General features: G+C 36.2%; 2 protein-coding genes and 1 long non-coding RNA gene across 8 annotated transcripts in view; 2 read left to right on the top strand and 1 right to left on the bottom strand.

Annotated features, from left to right (window-relative positions):
* LOC137396171 (uncharacterized) overlaps positions 1–27161 on the top strand; it is a 419486-nt gene that overhangs the window by 271376 nt on the left and 120949 nt on the right. The gene's annotated exons all lie outside the window — the stretch shown is intronic.
* Positions 1962–14141, bottom strand: LOC137396324 (uncharacterized). 6 transcript variants are annotated; one of them, XM_068082544.1, is made up of 12 exons: positions 14000–14141; positions 9869–9938; positions 9240–9303; positions 8831–9124; positions 8201–8392; positions 7355–7455; positions 6894–6984; positions 6033–6152; positions 4062–4167; positions 3646–3734; positions 2707–2949; positions 1962–2401 (listed from the first exon to the last, which is right to left on the bottom strand). In XM_068082544.1, the coding sequence occupies exons 3-12, from the start codon at positions 9285–9287 to the stop codon at positions 2378–2380; spliced, it is 1308 nt and encodes a 435-aa protein (XP_067938645.1). In that variant the 5' UTR covers positions 9288–9303; positions 9869–9938; positions 14000–14141; the 3' UTR covers positions 1962–2377. The 6 variants fall into 6 exon arrangements, with proteins under 6 accessions (XP_067938645.1, XP_067938646.1, XP_067938643.1 ...); XM_068082545.1 differs by having other exon boundaries at positions 14063–14139; XM_068082542.1 differs by lacking the exon at positions 14000–14141 and adding an exon at positions 11518–11730.
* On the top strand, positions 12241–19989 carry LOC137396323 (uncharacterized). The gene is made up of 13 exons (XM_068082541.1): positions 12241–12372; positions 12560–12690; positions 12818–13086; positions 15580–15654; positions 16310–16474; positions 16794–16833; positions 16942–17099; positions 17300–17473; positions 17721–18108; positions 18379–18640; positions 18890–19086; positions 19469–19558; positions 19676–19989. The coding sequence occupies exons 1-13, from the start codon at positions 12242–12244 to the stop codon at positions 19975–19977; spliced, it is 2382 nt and encodes a 793-aa protein (XP_067938642.1). The 5' UTR covers position 12241; the 3' UTR covers positions 19978–19989.

Below are 27161 nucleotides of genomic sequence, written 5' to 3'. Positions count from 1 at the left end.
TCTCAGGATGGTCAACCTGCGCAACGATTGACTCCAAATGTTGGTTTTCAACTTGGATTTTTTGCAATTTTTGTTTGTTATGATGCACATGACTGGGACTGCTATTATTAAATTTATGAACAATTCAGTGCTCGTTCTGAAGATGCTTCAATATTAACAAAATAGCAAATCGTCGCAGATGTACGTTGGTGAAAATCGATAAAAAATAATTACCCGCCATAAAATTGCATTCTGGTAAAATCTAACCAATCGAAATGCATCTCGCTAGCGATAAGGTTGTGCAGAGAAAGTCTAACGTTATCGCTCTGGATGAGCACGCTGGGTGAATTCTAGCGCAGATTAGCGCCACGCAGCGCGGTATCGCTCTAAATATCGCCTAGTGCGTTTATACCATTAGAGTGCACTCCACAGATGTGCTTTTTGCTCAGTATAAGAGAACCTTTGTATGATCTCCTGCACAATTTCATAAGTTGTTAATAATCTCAGCCAATAATCATAGTAGAATAGCCAACATTGTATGGCTAATGTACTACTTATTATCAAAAACTCTTTACTATTGCACTAATGTTAGCCTTTGTTAAACTTTCGTAAATACATAAACAGGCACTGTATGCAAATTCTACTTTTGAATTTTACCAGATATAGTAGCTAGTCACATTATTCCTGCTTACATCTCTCAATTGGCAGCCACATGCTAATGTCTGTGGCTAACTTGTTTATGAACGGAAATGTAAGCATCACACTAACAATCAATATCACTCAATAACATCAAACAGTTTATTTGTTATGGCTCTGATGATAAGTTCAACCTTCAAACTTGAATAATTTGGTTTAAAGTTATAATTGGTCAAGACAGTTGTCAAACATCCAGGTTAACCTGAACCCATGACATCGAAAAGAATAACAAGTACTATAATTCAAATGTTGGTTTAATACAATAACAATACAATAACATTTAAACATATATTTATGATGACTTTATAAGAATATTAACTTATTCAAAATTTGGTTTCAATGGTTGTAATGTTAATCTCCGTCTTCTCAAAATGGCAGCAATGAGTCTTTTCTTGTCAAATTTGGTGATGAGCATCTAGACAACCTTAATAAATGTACATGACCTAAAACCTGAGCAGTATTAGTTCTGGGCTTGCTCAAAGTAAACCCCACAATTCCCTTTATCATAAATGTAAGGCTACTTTCTGCATGGTTGCATCTTATGTCAAATATTTTATTTGAAACAAAGAATATCTATGAAAATAAACACAAGGTATACCTATGGAATATACACAAAGCACATATTTATATGGAAATATACACAATGTATTTCTATGTCAATGTATGCAAGGAATCTCTATGAAATATACACAAGGGCTCTCCATAAATATATATGAAAGGAATTTCTATATAACTTAAACAAGAAAATATATATGAAGATAACAAAAAGATCAGACTAATGATTTTAAAAGGTTTACTAATTTTTTTAAGATGATAAATCACAGTCGTGAATCATTTTATTTCCTACACTGTAAAAAAAATCTATGCAGTATTCAATCACCTCAGATGGTCATTTTTCAATGCACCTGAAAAACTACACACTCGAAAATTATGCAATGTCCATGCGCTATTCATTCAATAAAAACACACTTCTATTCATCGTTTTATGCGATGTGCAACTAAAAATTAACGCACTGCTGATGGTCATTTTTCAAGGCAATTTCTATTCACACTGCATTAATCATAAAACCAAAATATGTACGCACTTAGCGTTTAAAAATTGCAGTTTTTAAACATTGACTGAGTTTTCTATACGAAGACGATTTTCACACGCTGAGTGCATTTAGCATTGCAACCTGGTTTTACACGCTTGGCGCATTATATTTTAGGGTCAAATTTGAACGCAGCAAGTGTTTACAAGTTTAATCACTTTACAAACAGCTCTGCGTTTTTTTCAGCCAAGGATATTTTTAAACAGCGAGTATATATAATTTATTATTAACATTTAATAAAAGCACTAAATAACTCGAAAAACACACACAGCATTTAATAAAAGCACTAAATAACTCGAAAAACACACACACCATTTAATAAAAGCACTAAATAACTCGAAAAACACACAGCATCTGTTTGATCAAGATCGATTTAGAATAATAATTAAAAAAAACTATCTACAATAATATAAAAGAGAGCACGATTCCATAAAATCCATTGAGTAAGCCCAAACCCCAAATCACGTAAATAATTCGCTCTAAAAGTGGTGTCACTTTGGCATACTGGATTGGAAAGGTTACTATTTCGTGTGAATTGTGTTCTATGAATTTTGTTGTTATGTTTTAGACTTATAGCGTTCCAGGCTTTGCCGGCACTTGCTTTTCTTCGCCTACTCATCGTCGGCTCGGCTTTCCTGCAAAAGAGAAAAAAAATGTTTCTATGATTTATGATAATTCCAACATGAAAAATAAACGTTAAAAATAAGACTAGGAAGACGGCAAAAAGCTCGACCAATGAGTTTAGGATATGAGTGTTCTCGGAAATTTTAGTTTCAATGATTTTACAACTGGTTGAAATCGTTTTTTGCGCCAAAAGTTACATTTTGGAGTTCTCTTCTCATGAATTATATGATAAATTGCTACCATAGAAATTCATTCGAATCCTACTTAGTTTTTCGACAGATATAAAACTAGCATAGCTGAGTCATTAGGTACTCACCCGCTTCATTTTTTCCATAAATTTGTCGACAGACAAATACTTGCTTCCCTTTCTCACGGTGCTGGAGCCCAAGAAGGTAAACTCCAGCAGCTGGCCAAACTTCTTGGCGTCGCCAAACTCGATGTCCCCAATGTAAAATACTGCCAGAAGTTTTAGCAGGACGAGAGGGTCCTCACTAACGCTTAACTTTTCCCCATCCACACAGAGTTTCCCAAATTTGAGGTGGGGAAGAGAATGGCTTACCTAAAACAGTAAAAAGTAAGTCAGATTGGAGCCGAAACCAGTCCAGCCAATTTATGACGTCAACAACATGCCTATAGAAACATCCTAATAACCTCTAACACGCTGAGTTGGAGTTGCGAACCCATAGCCGGGCTAATGTATGACATCAACAACATTCCTATAGAAACATCCTAATAACCTCTAACACGCTGAGTTGGAGTTGCGAACCCATAGACGGGCTAATGTATGACGTTAACAACATTCCTATAGAAACATCCTAATAACCTCTAACACGCTAAGTTGGAGTTGCGAACCAATAGACGGGCTAATGTATGACGTTAACAACATTCCTATAGAAACATCCTAATAACCTCTAACACGCTAAGTTGGAGTTGCGAACCCATAGACGGGCTAATGTATGACGTTAACAACATTCCTATAGAAACATCCTAATAACCTCTAACACGCTAAGTTGGAGTTGCGAACCAATAGACGGGCTAATGTATGACGTTAACAACATTCCTATATAGAAACATCCTAATAACCTCTAACACGCTGAGTTGGAGTTGCGAACCAATAGTCAGCCTAATTTATGACGTTAACAACATTCCTGTATAAACATCCTAATAACCTCTAACACGCTAAGTTGGAGTTGCGAACCAATAGTCAGCCTAATGTATGACGTTAATAAGTTACCGAACTAAGAAATCCACTCACTTTGTGTTCGGGTGTTTCGGCCAGCATCTTTTTGTCTCCAAGGCGCTTTCCAATCACGATCACCAGTTTCTCAAATCCAGAATCATTCGCTGCAAACAAAGTATTTTTGTTATATTTAAACTTTTTTTCACTACACACTACCAGGTAAGACCTCCAACAATAGAGACTAGTTCTTGTTTAAGCTGCTGCACATGTAAAGCATTGGAATGGAAAATAGGGTGAGACAAACTCCGTAGATTACTATTATCGTGAGGTAAAAAGCCAGTAATACTGACTAAAATCATGGGCACCCGACTCCGAATTATATCATTTTGGCGGTTGATATTATTTTGATAATTGAGCCGTTGCTAGCGCATAAAGTAACATATTGTTCTGCAAAGAAAGTACGTAAATTTGAAGATAATAAATACACTTACGATTAGTCTCTTTTGGACATGCAGCCATGAACAAATCCTCTGCTCGCTTTCCCAACGCGTCCAAATCCAAGTCCCGATTCAGAAGGAGCTCAAGCTCAGGTATAAGCTAACAAGCAATAAAAAAATAAGCAACTTCAAAATATCGACGCTAATTTGAAAGAAGAAGACATTTTAGCAAGCGAGAAATAAAGTACAAACATTTATCTTCAATATTCTTCCTGTAGCAAATCTATAGAATTCAAGAAATATCGACATTCAGTCGACTTGCCCGTAAATAAAAACTAGTTATGACCCTCAATGAACCACTTTACTGCTCTTACATGAAGTAATTCTAAGCCCTCAACGATATAGACCTTTAACAAACTTAATACGAGTTGACAATATTATTTATATAATCAAAAAACTTTGGTGGTGAATTTTTAAAAGCTGTGGTCAGATAGATGTCCAGTCAGAAACACATATCTGACCTGACCACAACGCCGAAATTTTTTTAGAAATTCAATTATGCTGAAGCCTACTTAGATAGTAATAATTACAATGTAAAAACCTAAACGCATAGGGTCAGATGAATGAAATCGAAGCTAGAAATGTGAGTTGTCTTATATGTGTAGTTTAAACGATGGATAACTAGCAGGCATGTGATTTCCAAAATTCATTTTAGCTTGCTGACGGAAGTCGTTGACAAAGTACTTTGAGCAAAAGCCCGAGGCAGCATTTCAATCATAAAATTATGAAATAAATGTGTTTATATACTGAAGTGGATAGATAAAAATACCACCTAAGGTATACTTAAATGGTGAAGGCAATGAATAGCGTACAGTAAGCCAGCGTTCGGAGCTAATACAAAATAGCTTAAAATAAACTTTTTAGCTTATGAATCACATCCCTGACTGTGATTTGCCATAATTTGCCTGTATAATGCTAGAGGTGCAGGATTATCTCTTTGCCGGAAAACACGGCAAGGCTGTCGTGTTTTCCGGCTAACCCTCTCCCTATTCCACCTTAGATTAAACACTGTCCTACCAGCAGGAATATGTTACAAGCCCAAACTACAATTTTATAGAAAACACATACTAACAATAATGGTTTATGCACATGGGCAAGTTGGAGTGGAATACATAATAGTAAAACAATACCTTACTCTTTCTTGAAATTTATTCCTTTGATTTTGGGCCCAAACATATTTATTTTTAAAAAATAGCCAACAAATCTAGACTTCATAACTTTTTGCTCATAAATTTTCAGAAATTGCTTATTACTAAGAAAACAGGCTAGGAATTCTGACTTAGAGAAGGTATGCCATACATTTTCAGTGAAAACATAGTTCAAAGTCTATGCCAAAGACATATTTGGGAGTAGAGTGCTGAAGATTTTTTAGAAGACCATAAAGTTATCCTCTGATTATGGAGAAGAAAACTCCTAATAGATAGGCAGTAAGTCTGCTCAGTGGTAGGATTACGTTCAATGCTGCGCCAGAATAGTGCTAAATAAAAACTTGGCAATCGTTTAATCCAGTGGCCAGATAGGACAGGCAACTGCCGAAATTGACCATAATCCGGCAAGTCATCCATCGTTTAAACTATAAATTACTGTGCACATATTATAAATTCCCTCCATAGAGAGAAACTAACTGGAATTTTCCCCTTGCAATGAATTTCAGTTCAACTCGGTCTCCAATAATATATAACATTTAAAGTTTCAGTTAATCCCAAGACTAAGACATTATTCTTTGAGAAACTATAAAGAGTGACGAGTCTAGTCAAGTTTATTTAAAATTGTGCTTTGGAAGTAGGTAGCCATCTTCAGCTCATGCAAATTGGTATTCGGTGCAGGTTGTATTGCAAAGACTTCGCTTGTAGCTTTTTAATATCAATCCACTAAAACACTACGTGAGACCTGGGCTCAAAATAGGATACTGGGAGAATGGGCAAAATTTTGAAAGTTCATGTTATTTTGGAGAGTAATACTTACAAAAGCCTCCTGTCCATAAATTGGCCACTCAACAACCATGCCACTCCAACCATCTTTCATGTTCTTAAAAGCCTCTTTCCTAATAGACAATGATGGACGAAGCATCTCCTTTACCGCACTCTGCAATATGAAGACTGATTATAGAGTTCTTATAGTTTACTGTGGTTAAAGTTAGGGCATCATCAACGAAAACTACAAATTTTATTCAACTTGCTATAAAGGGTGAAAAGTTACCATAAAAATTTCAACAATAATCAAGTTTAGCCGTGCCATCAGGGAGTATATAACTGGTTACATAATAGATTGTTAGAAAAATGTCCACCTTTTCAAAGAAGTGGAACCCTAAAAGACGTGACACTGACACTCCATGCCTCATTATAATATTATTCGAAACGCGACTGTCAGTGAATGCTGCCATTAGAAATATAAGCAAATCTTTAATTTAGAAGCGATTTTGGCGGCGACAAAGTGGAGCCCGATCATTAGCAACAATGATGTATAACAAGAATGGTAATACCACAACAAAAATTACTTGAAACATTTAGCGGATGAAACAAAAGGCGCTCGAAAGGCTGTTGCATAATCAAGACTCCCTCATATATTTTAAAAACACAATAAAGCAAGCTGCACACACCTAAGAGATCTACTGAAAGCAACACAAGATGTTGGTTATAAATTAGTACCACTAGCCTAGATCAAATTTGTGATCCTCATTGTCTGCGTTGGAGTTGCACCCACTATAAGCGGCTACTTCGATCTTATTTTATAGTGGGGGTAACTCCAACGCAGACAATGAGGATCACAAATTTTTATCTACCGCTAGCCCCTGATACTCTTATTGAGTAAACTATGCTACCTTACCTGTGGAATTGTGTCAAGATTTTGAACCCACAAATTCCTCTTTTCCTTGCTCGGAGAAACCACTAGTGCCTCTGCCCTCACCACTATATCCCTGTAAGAAATTAAAAGATGAAAATTATGGCTACAGAAGACAAAGTGTTTGTCGCATTTTTATGAGTTATATGAGTAGAAATCTTATGAAACATTGAGATGTCTATTTGTCATTGCAAAGGGAGGGGGATGTGCGGATAATAGATTACAATGATTCACTTCAAACAAAGATCAAAAGCATAACATACATAAAAAACATATTATAATGCTTATAACATACATAAACATACAATATTATAATGCTTATCATCAAAACCTAAGACGTCAATATAAATTGCGATTCTGATTGACTATTCATCTCAAACGGTAAATTTTAAATTATTTTTATGACGTCAACAATAAAGAGGAGAATTAACAAGTAAAATACGAACCCGGTGACCGAAGCAGCAGGTTCTTGATCGAGTTTTTGTTTTTTCGCATAGTAGCTTCTTTTGTTTCTTACGCTGCAAGATAACTGTCTTTTGAAAACCTTCTACAAGCAAAGAATGTAGATCCTGATAAACTATAGATGCGCAAAAAAATAGTACGATTACAAAACTAAAAAGGGAGTATAAAAATATCATATGTGTATAGATTAGCTAGCATGAAAACCAGAGAGAGTTGCTCAGTTCTAGTCCATCAGACAGAATATTTTCCAATCATCTTGAAACAAATTTAAAGTTTACCCAGCTTTGGACTCTTGCAATGGTGGTTATGCAAATCAACGCTAGATTACACTGGCTCATAGCGTTTACTATGATAGTAAAAAAATAAAGCTAACCCTTCATTCCTAATATAAAGCTGAAATGAAGCTATGCCTCCCCAAACAACAATTAGAAGCTCAATCATTTCAGTTTCAGTTGCATAAATATCAACGGAAGGGCTTACATTTTCTGGATCACTTATTACACTTCTCATAATAAATATGAAAATATCACTCAATAGCCCATATTAACATTCATAGTGAATGCATGAAAATAAATGACAGAGTAGACAACTCCGACAGGTATTTAACAAGCATTAGGTATCTCTCTCCCTCCCTGAGAGGGTCAAATGCTTAGAAAATTTCTACATACACGAAATAACCCTTGATGGATAACGGATATGATGTAAGTTTCTGTATAATAAATTGTGGAAAGCTGCACGCCAATGCCAAGTATTGCTAAATGAATCTGCAGGACAGTAGGCTACATGCCCGGTAGTAAGTAGACCTATTCACGATTATAAAAAAAACTCACGTAGCAATCCTTATCTTCGGTATAGCTAGCGTCTTTGAAGATGTCACTCTTATCTGGAAATTGCCTCAGGACTTTTAGTACCACACTATCGTAGTTGGGTCTGCTGTGACTATGGGACCAATTAGCTTCCCCAATCGCCTGTACAACCATTTTCCTGGTCTCTCGTCCAGTAAATTGAGGTACATTGAGCTCCTATAAAACAATAAAACTGAGTTCTTACTTACTATAGGGAAAAGCCATAGTGTATATTAACTTTTAAGGCAAATTACTTAATTAATTGCCTAAGGCGGAGTTTTTCTCATAGACAGAAAATACTGCAGTGTAAAATGCATAGTGTCTGCTCGAACGATAAAGTGTGACTACCAAGAGTTGCCCATTACAAGCGCTTTCAATCAAGGCTAACCTACTAAGATTCAACAATTCAAACAGCACCATACTTAGCAGGTCTAATGTACGTAAAAATTTACATTACAAATTTAAGTTGTGCAATCAATTCAACATTATCGACAGCCAAAGAACAGCCAACGAATTTAGACAGGTCGACAGGATTTATTTTCTCTAGCTAACCTCAATAAATATTAACAACAGCAACAACAACAACATAATTTACAGTATATTGCTGTTACTCACTCGCATAAACAATGGAGAGCTAGAGGGTGTTGAAACAGTCGCCTCAGCAGTGGCAGAGGCTGAAGCAATAGGTTCGGCGGCAGGTGATCCTGAAATAGCGGAAACAGCAGAGGAAGGTGTTGAAACCGCAGGTCTAGGTGTGGTAACCACAGGTCTAGGTGTGGTAACCACAGGTCTAGGTGTGGCCGGCATGGAAGCAGGTGGTGATGCGACCGCAGCGCCGAGTGTTGAAGCAGTTTCATTAGGTGTTGGTAGTGTAAGCGCAACAGAGGGGGCAGCACTTGGTAAGTTATTCTGAAAATGCAAAGACCAATAATAGAGGCGCCTCCGATATAAATGATATGCATAAAACTATTATACTCAACAATAATCAAGCTAAATTTTGCTAAAAGAAGAACGTAAAATTTACCTTTTGAACACTTTTGACAAGCTCTTTGAGTCTTCGTAGGTATTTCATACATTTCCCCAGAGAGCTATAAGGAAAGTTCACATACTTAACATAATGCCATAGTAATACTTACTAGTAAAGTTTACAGCATAGGTAAATGTAAATCCAAAACTGGCCATTTCAGAATGTCTTTTTGGATCCACATAAAAACGTAACGCAATGCAATCATAAGCAATTCTTAGCCAATTCTTAATTCTTCCTGTCATACAAGTTAAAATGGCGAACAAAAATGATTGACATTGCTAAAGCCTAAAACAAATTGCAAACCCTAGCTATCAACTAATCCATTTGGGGAGGTAATGTAGTTGATCTTTGTTCTTCGCCTAGACAGTATTTTTGTACTCCTTGGCAATAAGAACTCCTTGGCAAAAAGAAGCTGAGTTGCAAGTAGGCCTAATTTCTATTTGAACCACAGGCCGGCCAAGGTGTTTGGTAACGCTCGGACGGTGGTGCTCGCCCGAGCACCACCGCCCGAGCGCTACCGAACACGTTGGCCGGCCTGTGATTTGAACAACCAACTGGCGGAGGTTATAACATAGACATGAATACCATGATCGCGTAGTCTATCAGACCAAACAAAGACAACTCACCCAACACCAAGCTGCTGAAGCTGCTCTGGTTGCAAGTCAGGTATCACTTCTTCATCAAGGATATCATTATCTAAAATGAATTCATAAAAAAATCAAACCATACCAGTCTTGTTGGAGGAAAATAATTCCTAGTGAGTTAACTTATATCCTTAATTAGAGAGAGCAGTAGCAGCAGCCCCCACAGACTCACAGAGTTAGAGTTGAATTCAAAGTTACAAAAAAATAGTGACAACCTAATCATTCCAACTTAATTCTAAATCATTGATTTGGGCACCAATGTTGAAGAACCTTTGAATACTCATTGTGGCTTCAATTAGCTCGTTAGAATATTCTTAGCCAATAGCGTATCTGGTAACAAATCTATGCTCATACAGTGAGTCAAGTATTTCATTTATTTGTATAACTTGACAACCATACAACCATACAACCATAAAGTGACACTAATGAGTAACTGAAGGTGCAACTTTTTTGTGATTACAGCTGTCAGAATTTAGTTGCCTTAGTTGGAGTAAAAGTTAAAAGTTAATGAAAGAAAATATTGAAATATAATTCCGACTTAGCAGCCTAGTACTACTAGGCTACTAAGTCTTAATTATATTTCAATCTTTTCTAGGCTAGTAGTAGTACCACAGCCACCCAGGCACAAATGGATGGTGGGGTGGGTGGCTGTGGCTGTGGCTAGTACTAGTAGTCAACAAGATAGTGTAAAAATTAATTATTCAAATGCTGGCTGGCTGCACCAAGGAGTTGGCTACACAAATGTATTTAAGGGTAAGAACACAAGATTTGAAACGAATGATGTTGGAAGTGTGGTGATTGTAAAGATTACTTCTTTCTTTGGCCTTCTTTCTATTCTCTGTTTAGTAGGCTTACATAGGCATTGTGTTTTATACCTTTGAAATTTTAACTACTCTATGGCCTAAACAAGAAATTTTAATTACTCTATAACCCAGGCTTGAATTGTGTCGGCAGTAATCTTTTCTCAATTGAAAACCTCTGAATGTTCTTACAAACAAAATTTCCTTCATGACTTCTATCAAAGACTAAAGAGTTGTATGTGGGATACATACAACTCCTTGCTCCTATCAATATGTCTGTTGCGTTGCATAGGCCTGCATCAAGAACTCCCTGCATGCATATAGCTATCTATTTAATTATGATAAATAATATTCATTCATTGCATATAAATAGGTACGCTTTAGATCTTCTACTGTTCGGGTGACTGCTCTCAAACATACTACTTTATGTAGCGATTAGGCCTCTCTCACAAAAGTAAAAAATATTATTGTTTCATGTTTTCTATAAAAAGGGATTGTAAATTAAAAGAAAGTTGAAACTTGACTTAATAAAGCGAAGAGCCTTTTAATTTAGGTTGATTTCAAGGTCTTGATTTCAATTCAGAAACTTAGGCCTACACCTTTCATTTGTCTAATCCTAGATAGTTGTGATTTTGATTCTGATGATGATTACCCGTTGGGTATGAAACTACTAGTAATAAAATGTTTTAAACGAATTCTATTTTAATATATTTTACGCTTTGTTCAACATTGGGCACTTTAGTAGATGCCTACTTCCAAAGTATATAAAATAAAAATTATCTCGTTGAATTTTAGTGATCAAGTCAAACTATAAATGTAGCGTATACTCACCAAGTAATATTTCGTATGCCGCTGTATCGCCTATCTCTTCAAAAAGGGTTTTGAATTGTTCCATTATTGCAGAAAGTTTGTAACGGCTATTGCTAAAAATCTTAGCCCAACGGATTCAAACGCCAAAGTACTGTAGGTTCAACGGTTACGATACAGTATTCTGACTTGAAATGAACCAACTACACCAAAATTATAGTATTCTCTCTTCATAGCCAAGCCTACTATATTTTATTGGACAAGCTTTCAGCCTAAACAATGACTGCATTGCTATTGGTCTATTGCAACCAATCACATTGTTATTGTCTTGCCTATGATAACCCTTGATAATAAGTTTTATCTGAGTTTATAGATTAGTCCATAAAAAATGGTAGATTGCTTTTGCAATTTTAAAACTTGTTTTAGGACATGTTGTTGACGATACTGCTGTTGAATATATTTCTGCGAACCCGAATCCTGGATCTTGTGGAGGCCCAGTGGACTTTCACTTCAAACTGCCCTATCTTGTACCGAATTCCGACTTAGGCAAGAAATTGTATAGGATATATGTTGGATTTTTGTAATAAGTGTTCTAATATGCCAATTTTCTTTCTGAACAGATCAGACTATAGGGATATTTTGATATTATTTTGTTATTTCAACAAAGTGTCCTCTGAAATGTTAGTAACACTTGCTCTCATTGAGCCATTGGTATTTTGAATAATTGTTAATATTCCAATTTTAGGAAATGCTTTATAGCTGTTCCATATGTGGATTTTCTCACAATTCAAATAAAGTCTTCACTCTCCATGTCATCCGAGTTCATAAACATGATCCAAGGTTTCGGATAACATGTTTCTGCGGCATGAGTTACGGAAGGTATGATATGAAGTTGGCCCTAAAGTCCTATTTGGTATTTTTAAATCTGGCTAATAAATGTCATGTCATATGATAAGGGTTCTGTTTTGAAATTGAGCTAACCATAATGTAAAAGCCCCATTGGAATCAATTTGCCTGATAGGTTGTCAATTTAAAATACACTGAATGGTAGTTGCTTGTTTTACAGCTATCTCAGTTATAGAAGGCACGTTCGTAGGAAACACAAGGACACTGAAACTCATATTGAATCAATGCCTTTAGAACCAGTTGTAGAGCCAGTTTTAGACCCAGATCCGCAATCTCCTCATCATCGTAACAGTAAGTATAAACTCATTATCAGGAAATTCAGACACTATTGGCACATTCTTCCTAAAATTATATTTTTCTCAAAATGGACATGCCAGTCAACAATAAAACGCAATCTTATTCTTGTTAATTGTTTCAGATGAGCAAACTGTTAGACCTCCTTCACTGGAGAAGAACTGTGCCAAATTTATGCTAAGTCTTGCAACAAGTAATATTCCCAATGTACACATTGAAAAGATTGGTTCCACTGTCACTGAGCTGTTGAATGAACAGAAACGATTGTTAACGGATACAGTGCAAAAAGAACATGGAATAGATGTTGGCGGTTTATTCCCCTGTCATGGATTCACGCGTCTAGCCACTCAACACACTAGAATGCGATACTTTAAAGAGAAGTTCAACCTAATTGTGAGTTCTTAATGTGTTTGTACTAAAAAAAGTCAAATTTTAGTTGACACACTGAATCAAAAAAATTATCTAGCTGTTTGCTGCCTATAATCTAAGAATACAAAGCAAATTCGGAAAAGATGCTGATCAAATCCTTAATATTTTTAAACTAAAGAGTATAATATAGGCCTATAATTCTTCTTGCGTTAACTCTTGGGAGTTTTTAAAAGATTACGATCACTCAGTGTTTCATTTTAGTTAACCCTTTCAGCCCTAATTATTTTCCAGTTGAGTGCCCCCCTGGCCTAATTAATTTTTCACACTCAATATTTAATAAAGTGAGGTGTGTTAGATTGAGCATAAATAAAGCTGCGTTCAAGATAAATGAAAATAGTTTTTTGTAACTTGTTGGTAACATTCTTAGCTACATTTTGATACTAACATATACACATTAGGTTAATCTATATAGGATGTTATTGATAAGATTCAAATCAATACATTTTTTGGAAATCGAAAAGTCTAAGTTTGGCTGCTACTACAAGTCAGCTTTTTGGTTGATAACACTTCAGTAACATATTAGGATAACAAGAAAAGGTGTTATCATCAAGTTGCAAAAAAAAATTTGGAGTTCTAACCAATAGAACTGAAATTATGAGCCTATACGCAATATTATGGCATAATGTAGTTTCCGTTCCATTGTTCAATCAATTGGTATATAAGGTCTATATATCATATTTACATTCTATAAGGACAACATTTATTGCAGTTATGATAATAAACACGAGATGCAAACAACTGGAGTACAAAACTAATATAATGTATCGTTTTTATCAACTAAAATTGTGAAAAGATTTGTCAAATAAAATTTTTTTATTCGAAAAATTTAAAAGTTATAACTATTTAGTAATTTTGATGTTGTGCAATTGAAACCCACTTTGTGCTACTAATAAACGGTCATAGTGTTGTTGTAGATCACTGTCACTGCTAAATTCTTCACCTGAACTAATTATTACGTTAGATTGTAAGATTTAGCCGTTGTCTTTCGGCAAACGCATTCAATATGGCGACCTCCAGAGTTGAAGTTTGAAATCTATCACAGGATTTGCCTAGTAAAATGCTTTTATCCAACCACATTTCTGGTATCAAAACAATCCTCAGACTGTTATCTTTCGAAATAAAGCTATAAAAAAACGATAAACACAAAAGGAGTATCAATAAAGTTACTCAGAAAGTGTCCCGAAAGTGTTGGCTTCAGGCCCAAGTGTGAACAACTTCTCCCGAAATAGTTGGCATCAGGGGTGAGAGGGTTAATGCTTTAGTGTCACAGAGTCCATGGACGTATATTAGCATCCATGAGTTACGAGTTTTCGTGTTGAAATCTCTAGTGTGATAATTGTAATGTAAACAAAAGAACAATGCTGTGACTGTGAATCATAATCATAGTAATAAAGGGTTATCTATGCAGTGAATTTAAAAATTAGCATGATATTTATGCCATAATATATATTAATTATGGCAAAATAGTGAGAATAAGGGCTCATTCTTGATCAATCTTTTCAAACTAGTGTGTTGAAAATTGCTGAATATAGCCCCTGTCACGGAGTGATAGCAAATATGTAATATAAAAAGTCAATGCAGTCCTGGGGCATATTAAAAAATATATTTGACCCACTAGTTATCCTGAATGATTGAGGCCGCGCAGCGGCTGAGGGAGCGCGCTGGCGGAGAGGGTCCGGGAGGGGCGCCCGAGCGCCCTTCCAGTGGGGGGTCCGGGGGTCACACCCGGAAAATTTTTTTCTAAAATGGTGAACATTTACAGCATTTCAGAGCGTTTTGCAAGATTCTACTGAGTCCACAAATAACCAAAATTCGAACATAATATATAATATAAAACAGTCAAAAGTTAAAAGCGAGTACGTATAAAACTACAAATGTATTTCGTATGGTCAAAAACTAGATTTTATATCAAGTTTTTAACCATACAAAACAGATTTGTAGTTGTATATGTACTCGCTTTTAACTTTTGACGATTTTATATTATTTTAGCTCCCAATACCTATATACTATATATCTATATGTCAGTGTATTATGATGGCGCTAGAGATTTAAACAAAACTAACTAATGTCGATTGGCTCAATGACAGCAACATGTTATCTCATAATCTCCTTTGTGATCTTTACTAGATTTAATCATGTTAAGGCAATACAAAGAGGTACTGTTATGTTATGCAATAATACATGATCTCACTAATGAGTTTTGGTTATTTGACCCACTAGTGAAATTTTCACTCACGAAAACTCGTAACTCGTGCCCTGTCAAATACGCCCCTGAATTGCAGTCAATTGACAATATTCACATTAGATCACTTGCCTTGGAACCATTGGGGTGTTTAGAGAAATAAAGATATGATAAAAGCCTGTTTGGAAATAAGCCTCTTTCGTTTGAATTTTCCTTAAAGTGTACACCAACCAATTAATTGTATCCTAACCTAAATGTCGTGTTGTGGCTTGTAGGAATCGACTCCAATTCGCTACAACAACACCGCTAGAAGACCATTTTACTATGTATCCGTACTATCAACTCTCCAGGTAAATACTTGTGCGCTTAATAACTGCAAACATGCAAGATAACTTCTGAGAGAAAATATATGAAAAAGGTTGTCAAATGTGCTGCGCTTGTCATAGTTCTGCGATTTCAATAAGAATTGATTCCTGCTAATTACCGTTAGTGAACTGGCTATGGACAAGTAATTTTTTCAGGATTAGCTCTTTAAATTTTTTTCAGTGACACAGCTAAGTTAGTGTAACAAGTTAGGTTCCCTAGGTTGATAGTTGGTCTACAGTTAGTGAGTTTATTTATAGTGACTTATTTTGCTAATTGGCTTGGCCATGTTCCCATTGTACTGAACATATCTTTATTTCAGACCATTTGTAAACCTAATTTGCTAATGATTATGTAAACAAAGAGCGCCTTAGCTGTTCCCATCAACAATATAGCAATGAACAATAAAGCACTTGTCACCCTGAAGAGTTGCTCTAATTTATCAGACAAATATAAACATCACACAATAGGGTTCCATGAGGAAATTGAGTCATCTTTGACTAGAAACACAACATTGTCGACCAACTATCATCACCTCATGGAACCTAACTAAATGCTAAAAGTACAACCAACATTTTGCTTTCAAAATTATGCAAAAAAGCTTTAGTCTATGTTCTCATGTATTCATTCATCTGTTTGCAGATAATGTTAGATAGTCCAGAAATCCGGAATGTAGTACAGTTTCCAATATTCTCTCCAGATGGGGCAATCAAAGACTGCATAGATGCTGATTATGCACAGAATTCTGACTTTTTTGCTGACGGGCAAAAGATAATGGTAGCAGCCTATTATGATGATATTGAAGTGGTATGTCAGCTCAAATAAAAGTGTGTTGATTTAAGGATCATAAAGCCCTTCAACTATGCTACACAAAACTTATTGGCGACTACTGCCTTCTCAAATTTAAGTGCTCATCTAACACAGAAGAATTGGGCATAATTCTGCGTAGGCCTATAAATAAATTTACCATTTATGTTTCGGTTGTGTCAACATGCAGATGTTCAGGTCCCATCACTGACCGTCGTACATGGCTTTTCAAATACTCAATAGTTTTCATTTTTGTTGATCCTTATCACATGCGTTGGTTTGAGGTCATATTCTTTTGATAATCGTCATATTTTTCTAGGTGAATCCAATTGGCTCCAAAAGAAAAAAGCACAAGATAGGTAAAGTGGAATTTTGCTGCATGTTTTCAGGAACAGAATTTCGTGGTTTTACAATATTTGTTTTTTTTTAAACAGCATATCTCACACTGTTGTGTTTTTCATGGTTAGCTCTTTTCTATTGGACGTTACTGAATGTCCCGCCTCAGCACAGATCCCAATTGAAATTCATACACCTGTTTGCTGTGGCATACTCTGCTGACGTTAAGGAATATGGAGTCCAAGCTATCCTTCTAAAGTTTGCCGAGGAAATTAATGTACTCAAGAAGGTAATCATAATATTCTTATAGTAATAGGTTAGCTTTGAAAACCGGAGCTAGAGCCTGGCAATGAATCTAAACTTCAAGTTATTTGACCTCTTTTCTGGCTAGTGAAAGAGTTTCTTTATGAAAAGTCTATGATCGAAAATGTATTTTATTCCATTGTTTGAAAAGGATAAAACAGTAAAGATTCTATGTCTTTTATTCAGGATGGTATTGAAGTTGTGAATCGGGACGGAAAGGACATCTATAAAGGATCTTTGCTTTTTTTTATTGGCGACACTCCAGCAGCCAATATGGTAGCAGGGTTTAAAGAAGGAGTGGGAGGGGCAGCCATGAAATGTCGGACGTGTTATGGTAGCTCACAAGAGATTATCCAACAGGTTTGTGTGTTATGGTATACAGTTTATTGCAGAAGTGTGCTTGTTGTGTTAACTTTTTTAGTTATGCACTTATCATAAGACTTTTATCTTGAATAGAAGCTATTCCGTGCGCTGAATCAGGGATTATGTTAATGCTGTCGCACGTCGCTACTAGTGTGTGGTTGCTAAGTTTCTGAATTTCTAGTTCTTTTCGTCAGTGTGATGCGAAACTTTGTATTGCTTTCTATTGCTTTTAAACATGCTACAGTTTAACCACACGGAGTTTAGACTGAGAGACATAGAGAGTCACCGTCGCCACTGTCTCCTTCTCGGTCCAGAGATGCCTGCTCGGCAGCGTGTAGAATACTCAAAGCGATACGGAATCAACTCGCTATCCATATTAGATAAGATCGATGGATTTGATGTTTGCCAATGCATTCCTGTTGACATTATGCATATTGTGTGCGAAGGAACTCTTCCTTATGCCATAAAGGGGTTCGTATCTAGGCTACTGGAAAACCGAATAATTTCTATATCGTCATTGAATGAACACATCAAAAACTTTCCATACAGAGGAGACGACAAGAAAAATGCACCCAGTAGCTTGGAAAGATCTTGCTTCAATGGACTAGACACCGGAAAAATTGGTCAATCTGGTTCGTATTCAGCCTACTGCAGTTGAATACGTTTTTGTTTGATTTCGACAGTCAATGAGGAATGCTAATGATCTAAATTCTAAACTGGTGATTTGTGGAGCGACTTTCCCAATCTAAACCACTACAATATTTTAGCATTTTTTTAAAGTCCTATTATGTTTGTTGCTTCGTGTAAGAAATAAGGTAAAATAGTTTTTCAAATTTTAATATATTTTTCCTTTTCACGCAACTTATGCTTTTTGTAGATCTAATCTATAACTCTTTTTTCAGCAACTCAAACTATCTGTTTGGGCTTTCTTCTACCTTTAATACTGGCTGGCCACAATATTGAAGAGATTCCAGAATACAGACTGCTGTTGATGATGGTTGAAATTACCTCCGTTCTGTTGGCATATTCGTTCAACAAAGACCAGATTACAACCGCCGCAACGCTAATAAAATTATACCTAGAAACCTGGGTGACCGTATATGGAGCTCACACCATTACTCCCAAGATGCATTACTTGGTACACATCCCCTACTACATAGTGAAGTGAGTTCTCAGGCAAAAACTCTATAATTTTATCAGGCCAGTATAAATATATATAGCATGATTCATGTCATTCCAATTTAATGGCAAGCGGTCCGCTGGCTGCGGTATGTCGGTTGGTTCAGCATCCCACTTTACAGTGATGTTTTTTTTAAAAGTATGTCTCAATCTCAAGCATTATTTTACTATGTAATTATCAGTTGTCACATAAAAACTTTAAACTTCATGTAACTTTATGTAACTGTTTACCAGATTTGGTCTTCCAAGAGGAACCTGGTGCTTAAGGATGGAGGCTAAACATGCGTTCTTCAAATCATTACGCATGAGAAACTTTAAGAATGTGCCGCTAAGTCTAAGTAACAGACACCAACTCGAGTTTTGCCATGATTGGGCAGATGCCAATGTGCATGGCGTATTGCATCACAACAATGCCAAAACCAAGGGCGCACGTAAGTATTGCAGTGGCTGATATCTCAATAGTGTTCGAGTAACGGAGTTGGTGCGTGCATGGAAATATGTTAGTTTACTGAACATTTCTAGAAATTGGGGTACTCTTTTGAGGTATTGTCTGAAGACTTTGGAGTCATTTTGTTATCAGAGTACTCCTCTATCGGAGTACTGGCTTTTCGGTCACCATGTGCAGTAGTCATAGGCTTTCCTGATAGTTCTCATGCATCGAGTTTTGAAATCGCTGCTTTACAGTAACGTGTTCTGAGGAATCATCCACTTGGTTTTTGTCACCTGAGACAGATAGCTGTTGTTAAATGCTATGGCTAATTTCTGCTCTAACTTATCGAACAGGCTTTGAGTAAGATAATTTTTTCTTGATAGGCACCGCTGAAGACAGTCCTGAACCACCTGAGCACATCCAGGAGAGTTTGGGAGATTGCACACAATGCTGCAACACCATCACAATATCTGGTAAGTAATGGGATACGCTGTAAGTAAGCTCTATTGAACTGTTATTGTTATTCAATCACTTATTTATAAACAAATCTTCAAAACACAAAGATTATTCTACACTGTCTTGCTTTGTAGGTTTTAGATATAGCATTGGGGACGCCTTTCGTCTAGCTAGCGATACCTATGGAGTAATTCTGCAAATAGTGGCTAACAATGACTATATTACAGCCTTTCTACTAGAAGAATATAAAGCAGAATGGTTTGAAGCTCGGCTCTTCGCTCACAAATTGCAATGTACCGGAAATTTTGTTTGGCGGCTGGTATCTAGTCTACCCCACCACCATCCATTATATGTATATAAACTGCCGCCATTTCAACCCGCTTGTTATATTCAGCCAAGGTATTTTTCTGATCCTGAATTTGTTGATACCGTATGATCCGGTTTTGAGCGCCCCTTTTTCTGTAGAGACGGATAATACTTTGAGCTGTGGTAAATTGTCTTGTTGAATGCTTTTAAGTTTTTATACATTTTGATTAGTGTTATAAAAATCTTTTGTAATTAATTTCCGTCGATTCTGGTAGGGAGGCCTACTGTTTTAAAGCCAGATGTCGTAGCTTTATATTTTTATTTTACCTAGTGGGCATGAGAGTATTGTCTAGGTTTTGGTTCAGCTTGAAATATATTATATTGACCTTGTCATTCACTTTACTTCCCAGAGATTTTCATGTTTCTATGTTGAAAGGTTCAGTTCAACGTACGGAAAACTTGTATGCCTACCCCATTCTGATACTTATTGTCAAAGAAAGACGCTCTCACCATGCTTGAGGAAACATGTTGAAGCGAAAAATACTGACCACAAAAGATCTAACAAAAGACCAGCTCAAACACTACATATTTTCAGACCCTGTTTTAACAATCTTGAGGCATCTTTAAAAGTAACTATCTAGGGTACATGATTGGGCAGTGCAAGTAGGCTGAATGTAGTGTGTGCACCTCATAACAGGACAGGGTATTTGAATTTCTAACAATGAACACAATAAGTTCCAAAATTCCCATTGTGGGAGAACAAAGGAACCCTCTTTGTTTAGTAGGCAAGGCAAGGGCAAGGCATATTTCTCCCTTAGGTCTTAGCCAATGTTGCCTAATGCCCTCTAAAATACATTTTGCCCTTTACTTTTCAGCTTGCTATTGAGTTCACAAAACTTTTGGCGCTCTTTTTTTCTAAACATCCTGAATCAAATTCGGTACACTTACTCTGCTGTAGCGGGCCGCAGTTGTTTTATATTAGCAGAGGATTGAAGATTTTAAGAAAGGTTCTTTAAATTGGGCTGTGGTGTGGCTAAAATTTGCATGGTCATTTCGTAGATAATGGGTAAGACCCCTTTCTGTGGGATACCCATGTCACAAGTATTTATGCCGACTTAGTGAACATTCTGGCCCATTGTGAAATCACACACTCTCACTTCACAACCAAGCGATTCGAAATGAGTCATTTTTATTTTTCTCCCCCCCCCACCCACCCCTTCTGTGCAACTTATTGTATTCACTGTCAACAAATCAAGTTTGCTTCATACTATAGCCTATCCTACTAACACCCTAGCTGTGTGACTTTTCCATCATCCGTACTGCTGTGCTAATAACAACCCATCATATAGAGTAGTCGATTACGACCTGATGGTTGATTCACAGCACAGCCTGCTTTAGATTCCTATTTTCATGGGCGACTTCTTGTCCATATTTGAATGATACTTTTTGTATTATGACCCATGGCCTAAAAGGTATCTAAGAAATAGCCGATGGTCTAGCTATATTGCGATTGTGTCAAAGCTATGTAGAAAATGTCCGCAATGGAAAATGTCAGCAGCGGCTGCTGTGAGTGAAGGAAATTCTATGACCAAGATTGAACTGTTTTGGTTTAACATAATTTTATGGTCTTTTATATATACCTTTAGAAAGGGTTATGACTGAGTGGTTAATAGTTTAATCAGCAGGGTTAGGCATGAGGCAATACACAGCAATACACAGCAACATCAATACCCCGAGATATTTTCAAAGGAGATAAACTCGGCATAGGTGCATTCCCTGGCCCTGATTTGTAATCAGTTATTTGTGTTGTTCCTTTTTGTTGCTATTAGATCTTTCACAAAACATTTTACGACAAAGAGATCTGGATCATACAGTGATGTTTTCTATCTATTTTTATTGATATACATGTACAGTTCATTATTTTGCTGAAAAATTCTTGTAAAAATTGTAATTTGAGCTTTTTTGTACGCGTGTCGAAGTGGATTTTCCCACAGTGTTGGACGTGTACCCCTCCGCCTCGCAGTGTTTCCCCAAAAAAGTAAATCTGTTTCTAACACTGGTTATAATTATATTTATCACTGATGTATTCCAATCTTGATTATTTAAATTTAAGTCGTTTTTGGATGACATTCATCAACTACTATTTGGTTGAAAATATCTTTTCCAGCAAAGCAATGCCTTACAGACTAGCGGCTTTTTAGCTAACTCAAAATCCTATTCAATATGTTTCCCAGTCATTGTTAGCCTGGGTAGGCTCTTCAACAGAAGAGCCTACCCAGGCTAAGTCATTGTAGTTTAACTTTAAGTGACATAAACTGTTGGCACTTGGTGGTAGTGGCATTCCATTATCAACCACCCACCCAATGGAATGCCACTACAGCCAACTGCCAACAGTTTATGTCACTTAAACTACAGCCATTGGAGAGTTTATAATTTCTCTCAACTGTTATTATTATATCTATTGTTAACCTAGCTAGGCCATAAACAAATTATTAGTTGGTTAATACAGGCTAAGTGTTTTGTGGACCATTTATTCAGCAAAACCGTGCCGAAATACTTTCCATGTCTCTCGCCTTTAAGAAAGCTTCGTCAATAACTCCAACCTTGGCTTCAAATAAAGTTATGTCTCAGAAGTTCTCGAATACCCGACAACGCGAATAACTCATAAATAACTCACTTTAAATGTGGTGCCAGGTTAGCCATAATGATAATCCTATTACTCACTCTAAATTTTGTTGCCACTCAATATGGCTAGTATAATAGAAGAGATGGAGGTATAGAGCTCTACCTTAGCTTAGGACAATTAAAATAATCCTTTGAATGAAGACTTATGAATAGGATTTTTAATTGAATAAAATAACTTTGAAAGTTGTGACATCAGTTGTGCATGCCAATGCTGCACCGTTTTGTTTGAGAGGCTAACCCAGCACCTTGAAGTTCGAGCAAAGGTTTAAATTTCACAGGTTACACAAAAACTAAGTAGCCTATTTATGCTTTACTTGAATTTTATTTTTAATAGGTCTGATTACGCATGTAATTATAGTCAATTTACCAATTGGTAGACACATTTTACTGATAACCACAAATGGCTCTCCGAAAGCTCAAAGTCTAATAGACCTACTCCAGTCTCAGTGCTTTTATGAAGGCTACCGTGAAAAATACAAAAATATTTCCCAATAATCAAGTGGAGCATTATGTAAACAGCTTTTTGCTATTAATAATTGTTTCGACAAAATATTACTTTAGAATTTTCCTCAAAGTGGATGGTGAGGAATGAAAAGCGAAAAATGAAATTTGTCGCACCCATCACTTTGCTCGTTTCCTCAACGAATCTCCGTAGACTCATCAAGGAAGCTGCTCTACAATCTTGCATCGAAGAGAATATGAGGCTCATTATGAGGCGGGATTAAACCACTAATTAATAGTCCTAATCATGCATCTAATTCTAAATTATGCCAATTGGTAATCCACATAGCAGCTTTTTTATATTACGGGAAAAGTGTTGGGAGCAGTTTTAATGATTATAATCTATCCCAACTTTGGTTACTCAGTTTTGGACTTTGGTTGGCGCCATAGCTGCCATGTCTCCCTTTTTGAGAAGGATATTTCTGATATTTTGGGTAAATTTTCCTCTCCACACGCGATTAGCTATTTTTTTATTCAATAATATTAACAGAGTGTCATACACTATCAGAAAGAGGGCATGAGAGAAGTCCTTAGACACACATTCAAAGTTTTACAGGGTGTAGGGTATGAACCTCAGTCGTTTAAATCCAAAAAAGCTAAAAACCTCACTTTTTCAAATCACGGTTACTTGGCACCTATGGTTGGCGCTCATTCCTATTTTGTTGACAATATCTTTACTGACACTGTAAGGTCATTCATTCAATGTGCGTTTCCCACAGTTTCCCAGCCATTTGTGAGTTTATGATTTCCCTCAACTGTTATTATATCTATTGTTACCCTAGCTTGGCCATAAAAGGATTATGAGTTGGTTAATATAAGCCTTGGTGGGATCTATGAGTTGAAATCTCCTCAGACCACTGTTATTCAGCAGAACGGCACCAAACCATTTCATTATATAAAATCCATTAAGAAAGCTTCGTTCATAAAGCCAACCTTGGCGTCAAATAAAGTTAAATCTCAGAAGTTCTCGAATACCCGACGACGCGAATAACTCACTTTGAAAGTGGTTGATTGTCAAAGAAGCATTAAAATTTTCATCGGTAAAAGCCAGTTTGATGTCAGAAGGAGTGTTCTTTAAACATCGTCATTCCAAAGAGAAAATTAAAAATCAGACTTGGCGACCATTAAAACCCTCCACTTTTGGCTAATCGTGTCTCACTAAAATTTATTTTATTATACCAAAACACCTTATTTTTTCTTTTTATTTAATGGCCTTCAATAATCTCTGCAACTGCTGTATATAACCGAAATTCAAATAACATTTTTCTAAAAAGTAATACTCCAAAATCCAAATATTAAGTAATTTTAAAAATCTAATCTGAACTGCTTTCCCCTGCGGCTGTAATAAAGGCTAAATAATCTTGAGACATCAAAAATACAGGTTTTATAACTTTTTCAGTGAACCATCAGAGAGCAAATTTATGATCAATGGGCAAATAACACCTGTCTATGACATCGTAAGCCTACAGAGTTTTACAAGAACCCTAAAGAGTCAATGGAGCCGAAGAGCGAAAGGGTCTATTTGTAACGGTATGACTTGTCCCTTCTTAACAAACGTATTAGCTTGTTTTACACCAATAGTCAGGGCCAGTAAGATTATAGGTGTCTGTACTATTGAATAAGCAACACAGTGTAGGCTAGGAGGTATGATGGATCCAAAAAACTTTGACAAACCTTTTGTGTTAGCCTACACGCCCGTTGCAGTTAACCGGTTATTCTTCATGGGATAGCAATTCTGTTATTAATTATTTATATTATAAACCATATTATATCCCTCTAAACAGAGTTACCTAGCTATTTTTGGAGCAAGCAGTTAGGAGTACCTCCTAAATTTACCACTCGATATTTTTGTCCAGGCTAATTAATTCCAAATGACTTGCATTACCAACAGTGTTGCAGTTTGGGTAGGTAAGCCGACAGCTGATTGCCATTGAGAATATGGGAATGTTGCGGTGCTGACAGTATCAGAAAAAATATCGCATGCCAACATCAGAGATATAAGGCTGCAATATGTAATGTGTTTTCACCAGACTGACTTGCCACCGTCAGTTTTGGCTCCATTTGGATCTTACAAGCTAGAAAGTAATGTGGTTGTGCTGACAACTCCTTGATACTTTCAGTATTATACAAATTTCTATGCAGGTTGATTTCACTAAGGATAAAGCTATATACCATTGCGTCTCTTAGTTTGTGAACAGCACCGCTTTATTATTATAATTTTATGATTTTTATAATTTAAATATTTTGTTGAGAAAGCTATGCAATAAATTTAGCCTTAGTGGCAAAAAGCTGTCAACATCCAATCCAACGCCAAACTGCACAAATATAATAACCCTCTCTAAGATGCTCTGCGACAACCGTTTAGAATTATTTGCTGTTTCCAAACGAATAATGACTAAAAATTTTCTATCTTTCTGAAGAACATGAAAAAACACAGTGTTCACTTGAAGTTCCGATGAGATTAACCCTGTACTATATGTATACTAGTTAAAGCCACATTGTATGAGACGTGATATTTTTTCAGATTTCGCCAGGAAATGTGTGGCAGATAAGCTAAGTGGAGGATCAAGGATACCAACAGAAAACCTGTGATGCCGACAGTAAGCGCTTAGATAATCCTATTTTTTTTAACTCAAGAACATAGATTTATTATCTTTAGGCCTACATTGATATTTTTATGTAACTGAAACGACTTGAGCTTCTAACTGTGGTTTGGGAAGACATAGCTTTATTTTAGCTTTATATTAGGATTTGACTTTGAGGCTTATCAATCGTTATTGTAATATCATAGTACTCAATGACGCTCACGATTCAATGAGAGTTGCATGAAAACTCTGAGCTATCTTTACTCACATCAAATATATATTTTTAAATTAAAAAAAAACATTTCCACAGCAGTCAATGTTCTTCAATCCAATCATGAGCATGGGTCATTATTGTTGGTAATTCTTATACATTTACTTTGCTAGTGATAAATGCAATAAATGGCATACCGGTATGAATTTTCATGACATATTTTAAAATTAAAAATAACAATATCTTTGGTTAGGCAGACCACTCCCATTGCAATATCCTAGTTGTGATTAAAAACTTTAAAAAAAACTTAATTTTTATTAGATATTCTTGTATCTTACCCCTTTTTACAAGGGTAGATAATATTGAACCTCCAATTCTGTGCAAGGAGGCCGCATTTTCGTTGCCCGTAAATATATCAATTGACGCCAGTTATGGAAATTTTGTTCATGATATGACAGGTCACCGCTTGGATTCCCAACCCCGTGTGTTCGGATCAGCATGGTAATCATAACAAGGAAATAGAGATATACCAGAAGTTATCTTGGCATGTCGGTAGCGGTAGCAGGGCAGTATTTATAATATAATATCTACATCTACTCTGCACTTTGAATTAACCCACTTTATAGAATGTATCCGGCAGTTTGATGGTTAATAAGACTTGTGTGGTGAAAGTGTAGCATAGGCTAAATAAGTCAATTAAATCAACATATTATTTGTATTTTCAGACAGTAGACGCGTTCTCGGTTGTGTCAAGTTGATGTCAGAAATAGACTACAAGAAGAACTCCTCATACGCCAAAAAAATTTCACTCTCAGGTGAGCACAACTATAAAACTTAGTTCTGTAGATGGCAAACCTTTGGAGCAAGCCATCCTTTTTGCAGAATACGTAGGTCCACTAATGATCGCCACTAATCGAGAGATAATTGCACTTTCACATTAGTTCTACTAGTAGATAGGCTCAAAAATCTTAGGACATCTTAATGCAGAGCAGTATGCCTGTTGTTCACATTGTTTCAAAAGAATTGAAGCGGGTTTACGATGCTTCAAAGAAAAAAAGATACATGGGCTGGTGAAGTCACAATGGTCCTGGTCTGCACTGCACTGCCGACTTGTCGATTATCACAATTGCATATTTTCCGAGCCATTGTCGATAAAATGAAAAATGAGATTTTAATTGTGAAATTAAGTTAAAGTGAACGATCCACACTAGCTAAATTAGTAGCAATAGCGAGAGAGGACAATTCCACCAATTATCAATAGCTGCACTCTATGTTAGTGGTGTGAAATTTCCAACTCTAAAATGCTATAACACTTATTACCAGCTGGTTTAC

The sequence above is a fragment of the Watersipora subatra genome, chromosome 5 (genome assembly GCF_963576615.1).
Source record: "Watersipora subatra chromosome 5, tzWatSuba1.1, whole genome shotgun sequence".
NCBI classification, from domain to species: domain Eukaryota; kingdom Metazoa; phylum Bryozoa; class Gymnolaemata; order Cheilostomatida; family Watersiporidae; genus Watersipora; species Watersipora subatra.
The sequence above is the reverse complement of the archived record's forward strand: the minus strand, read 5'-3'. Positions and strand labels throughout refer to the sequence as shown.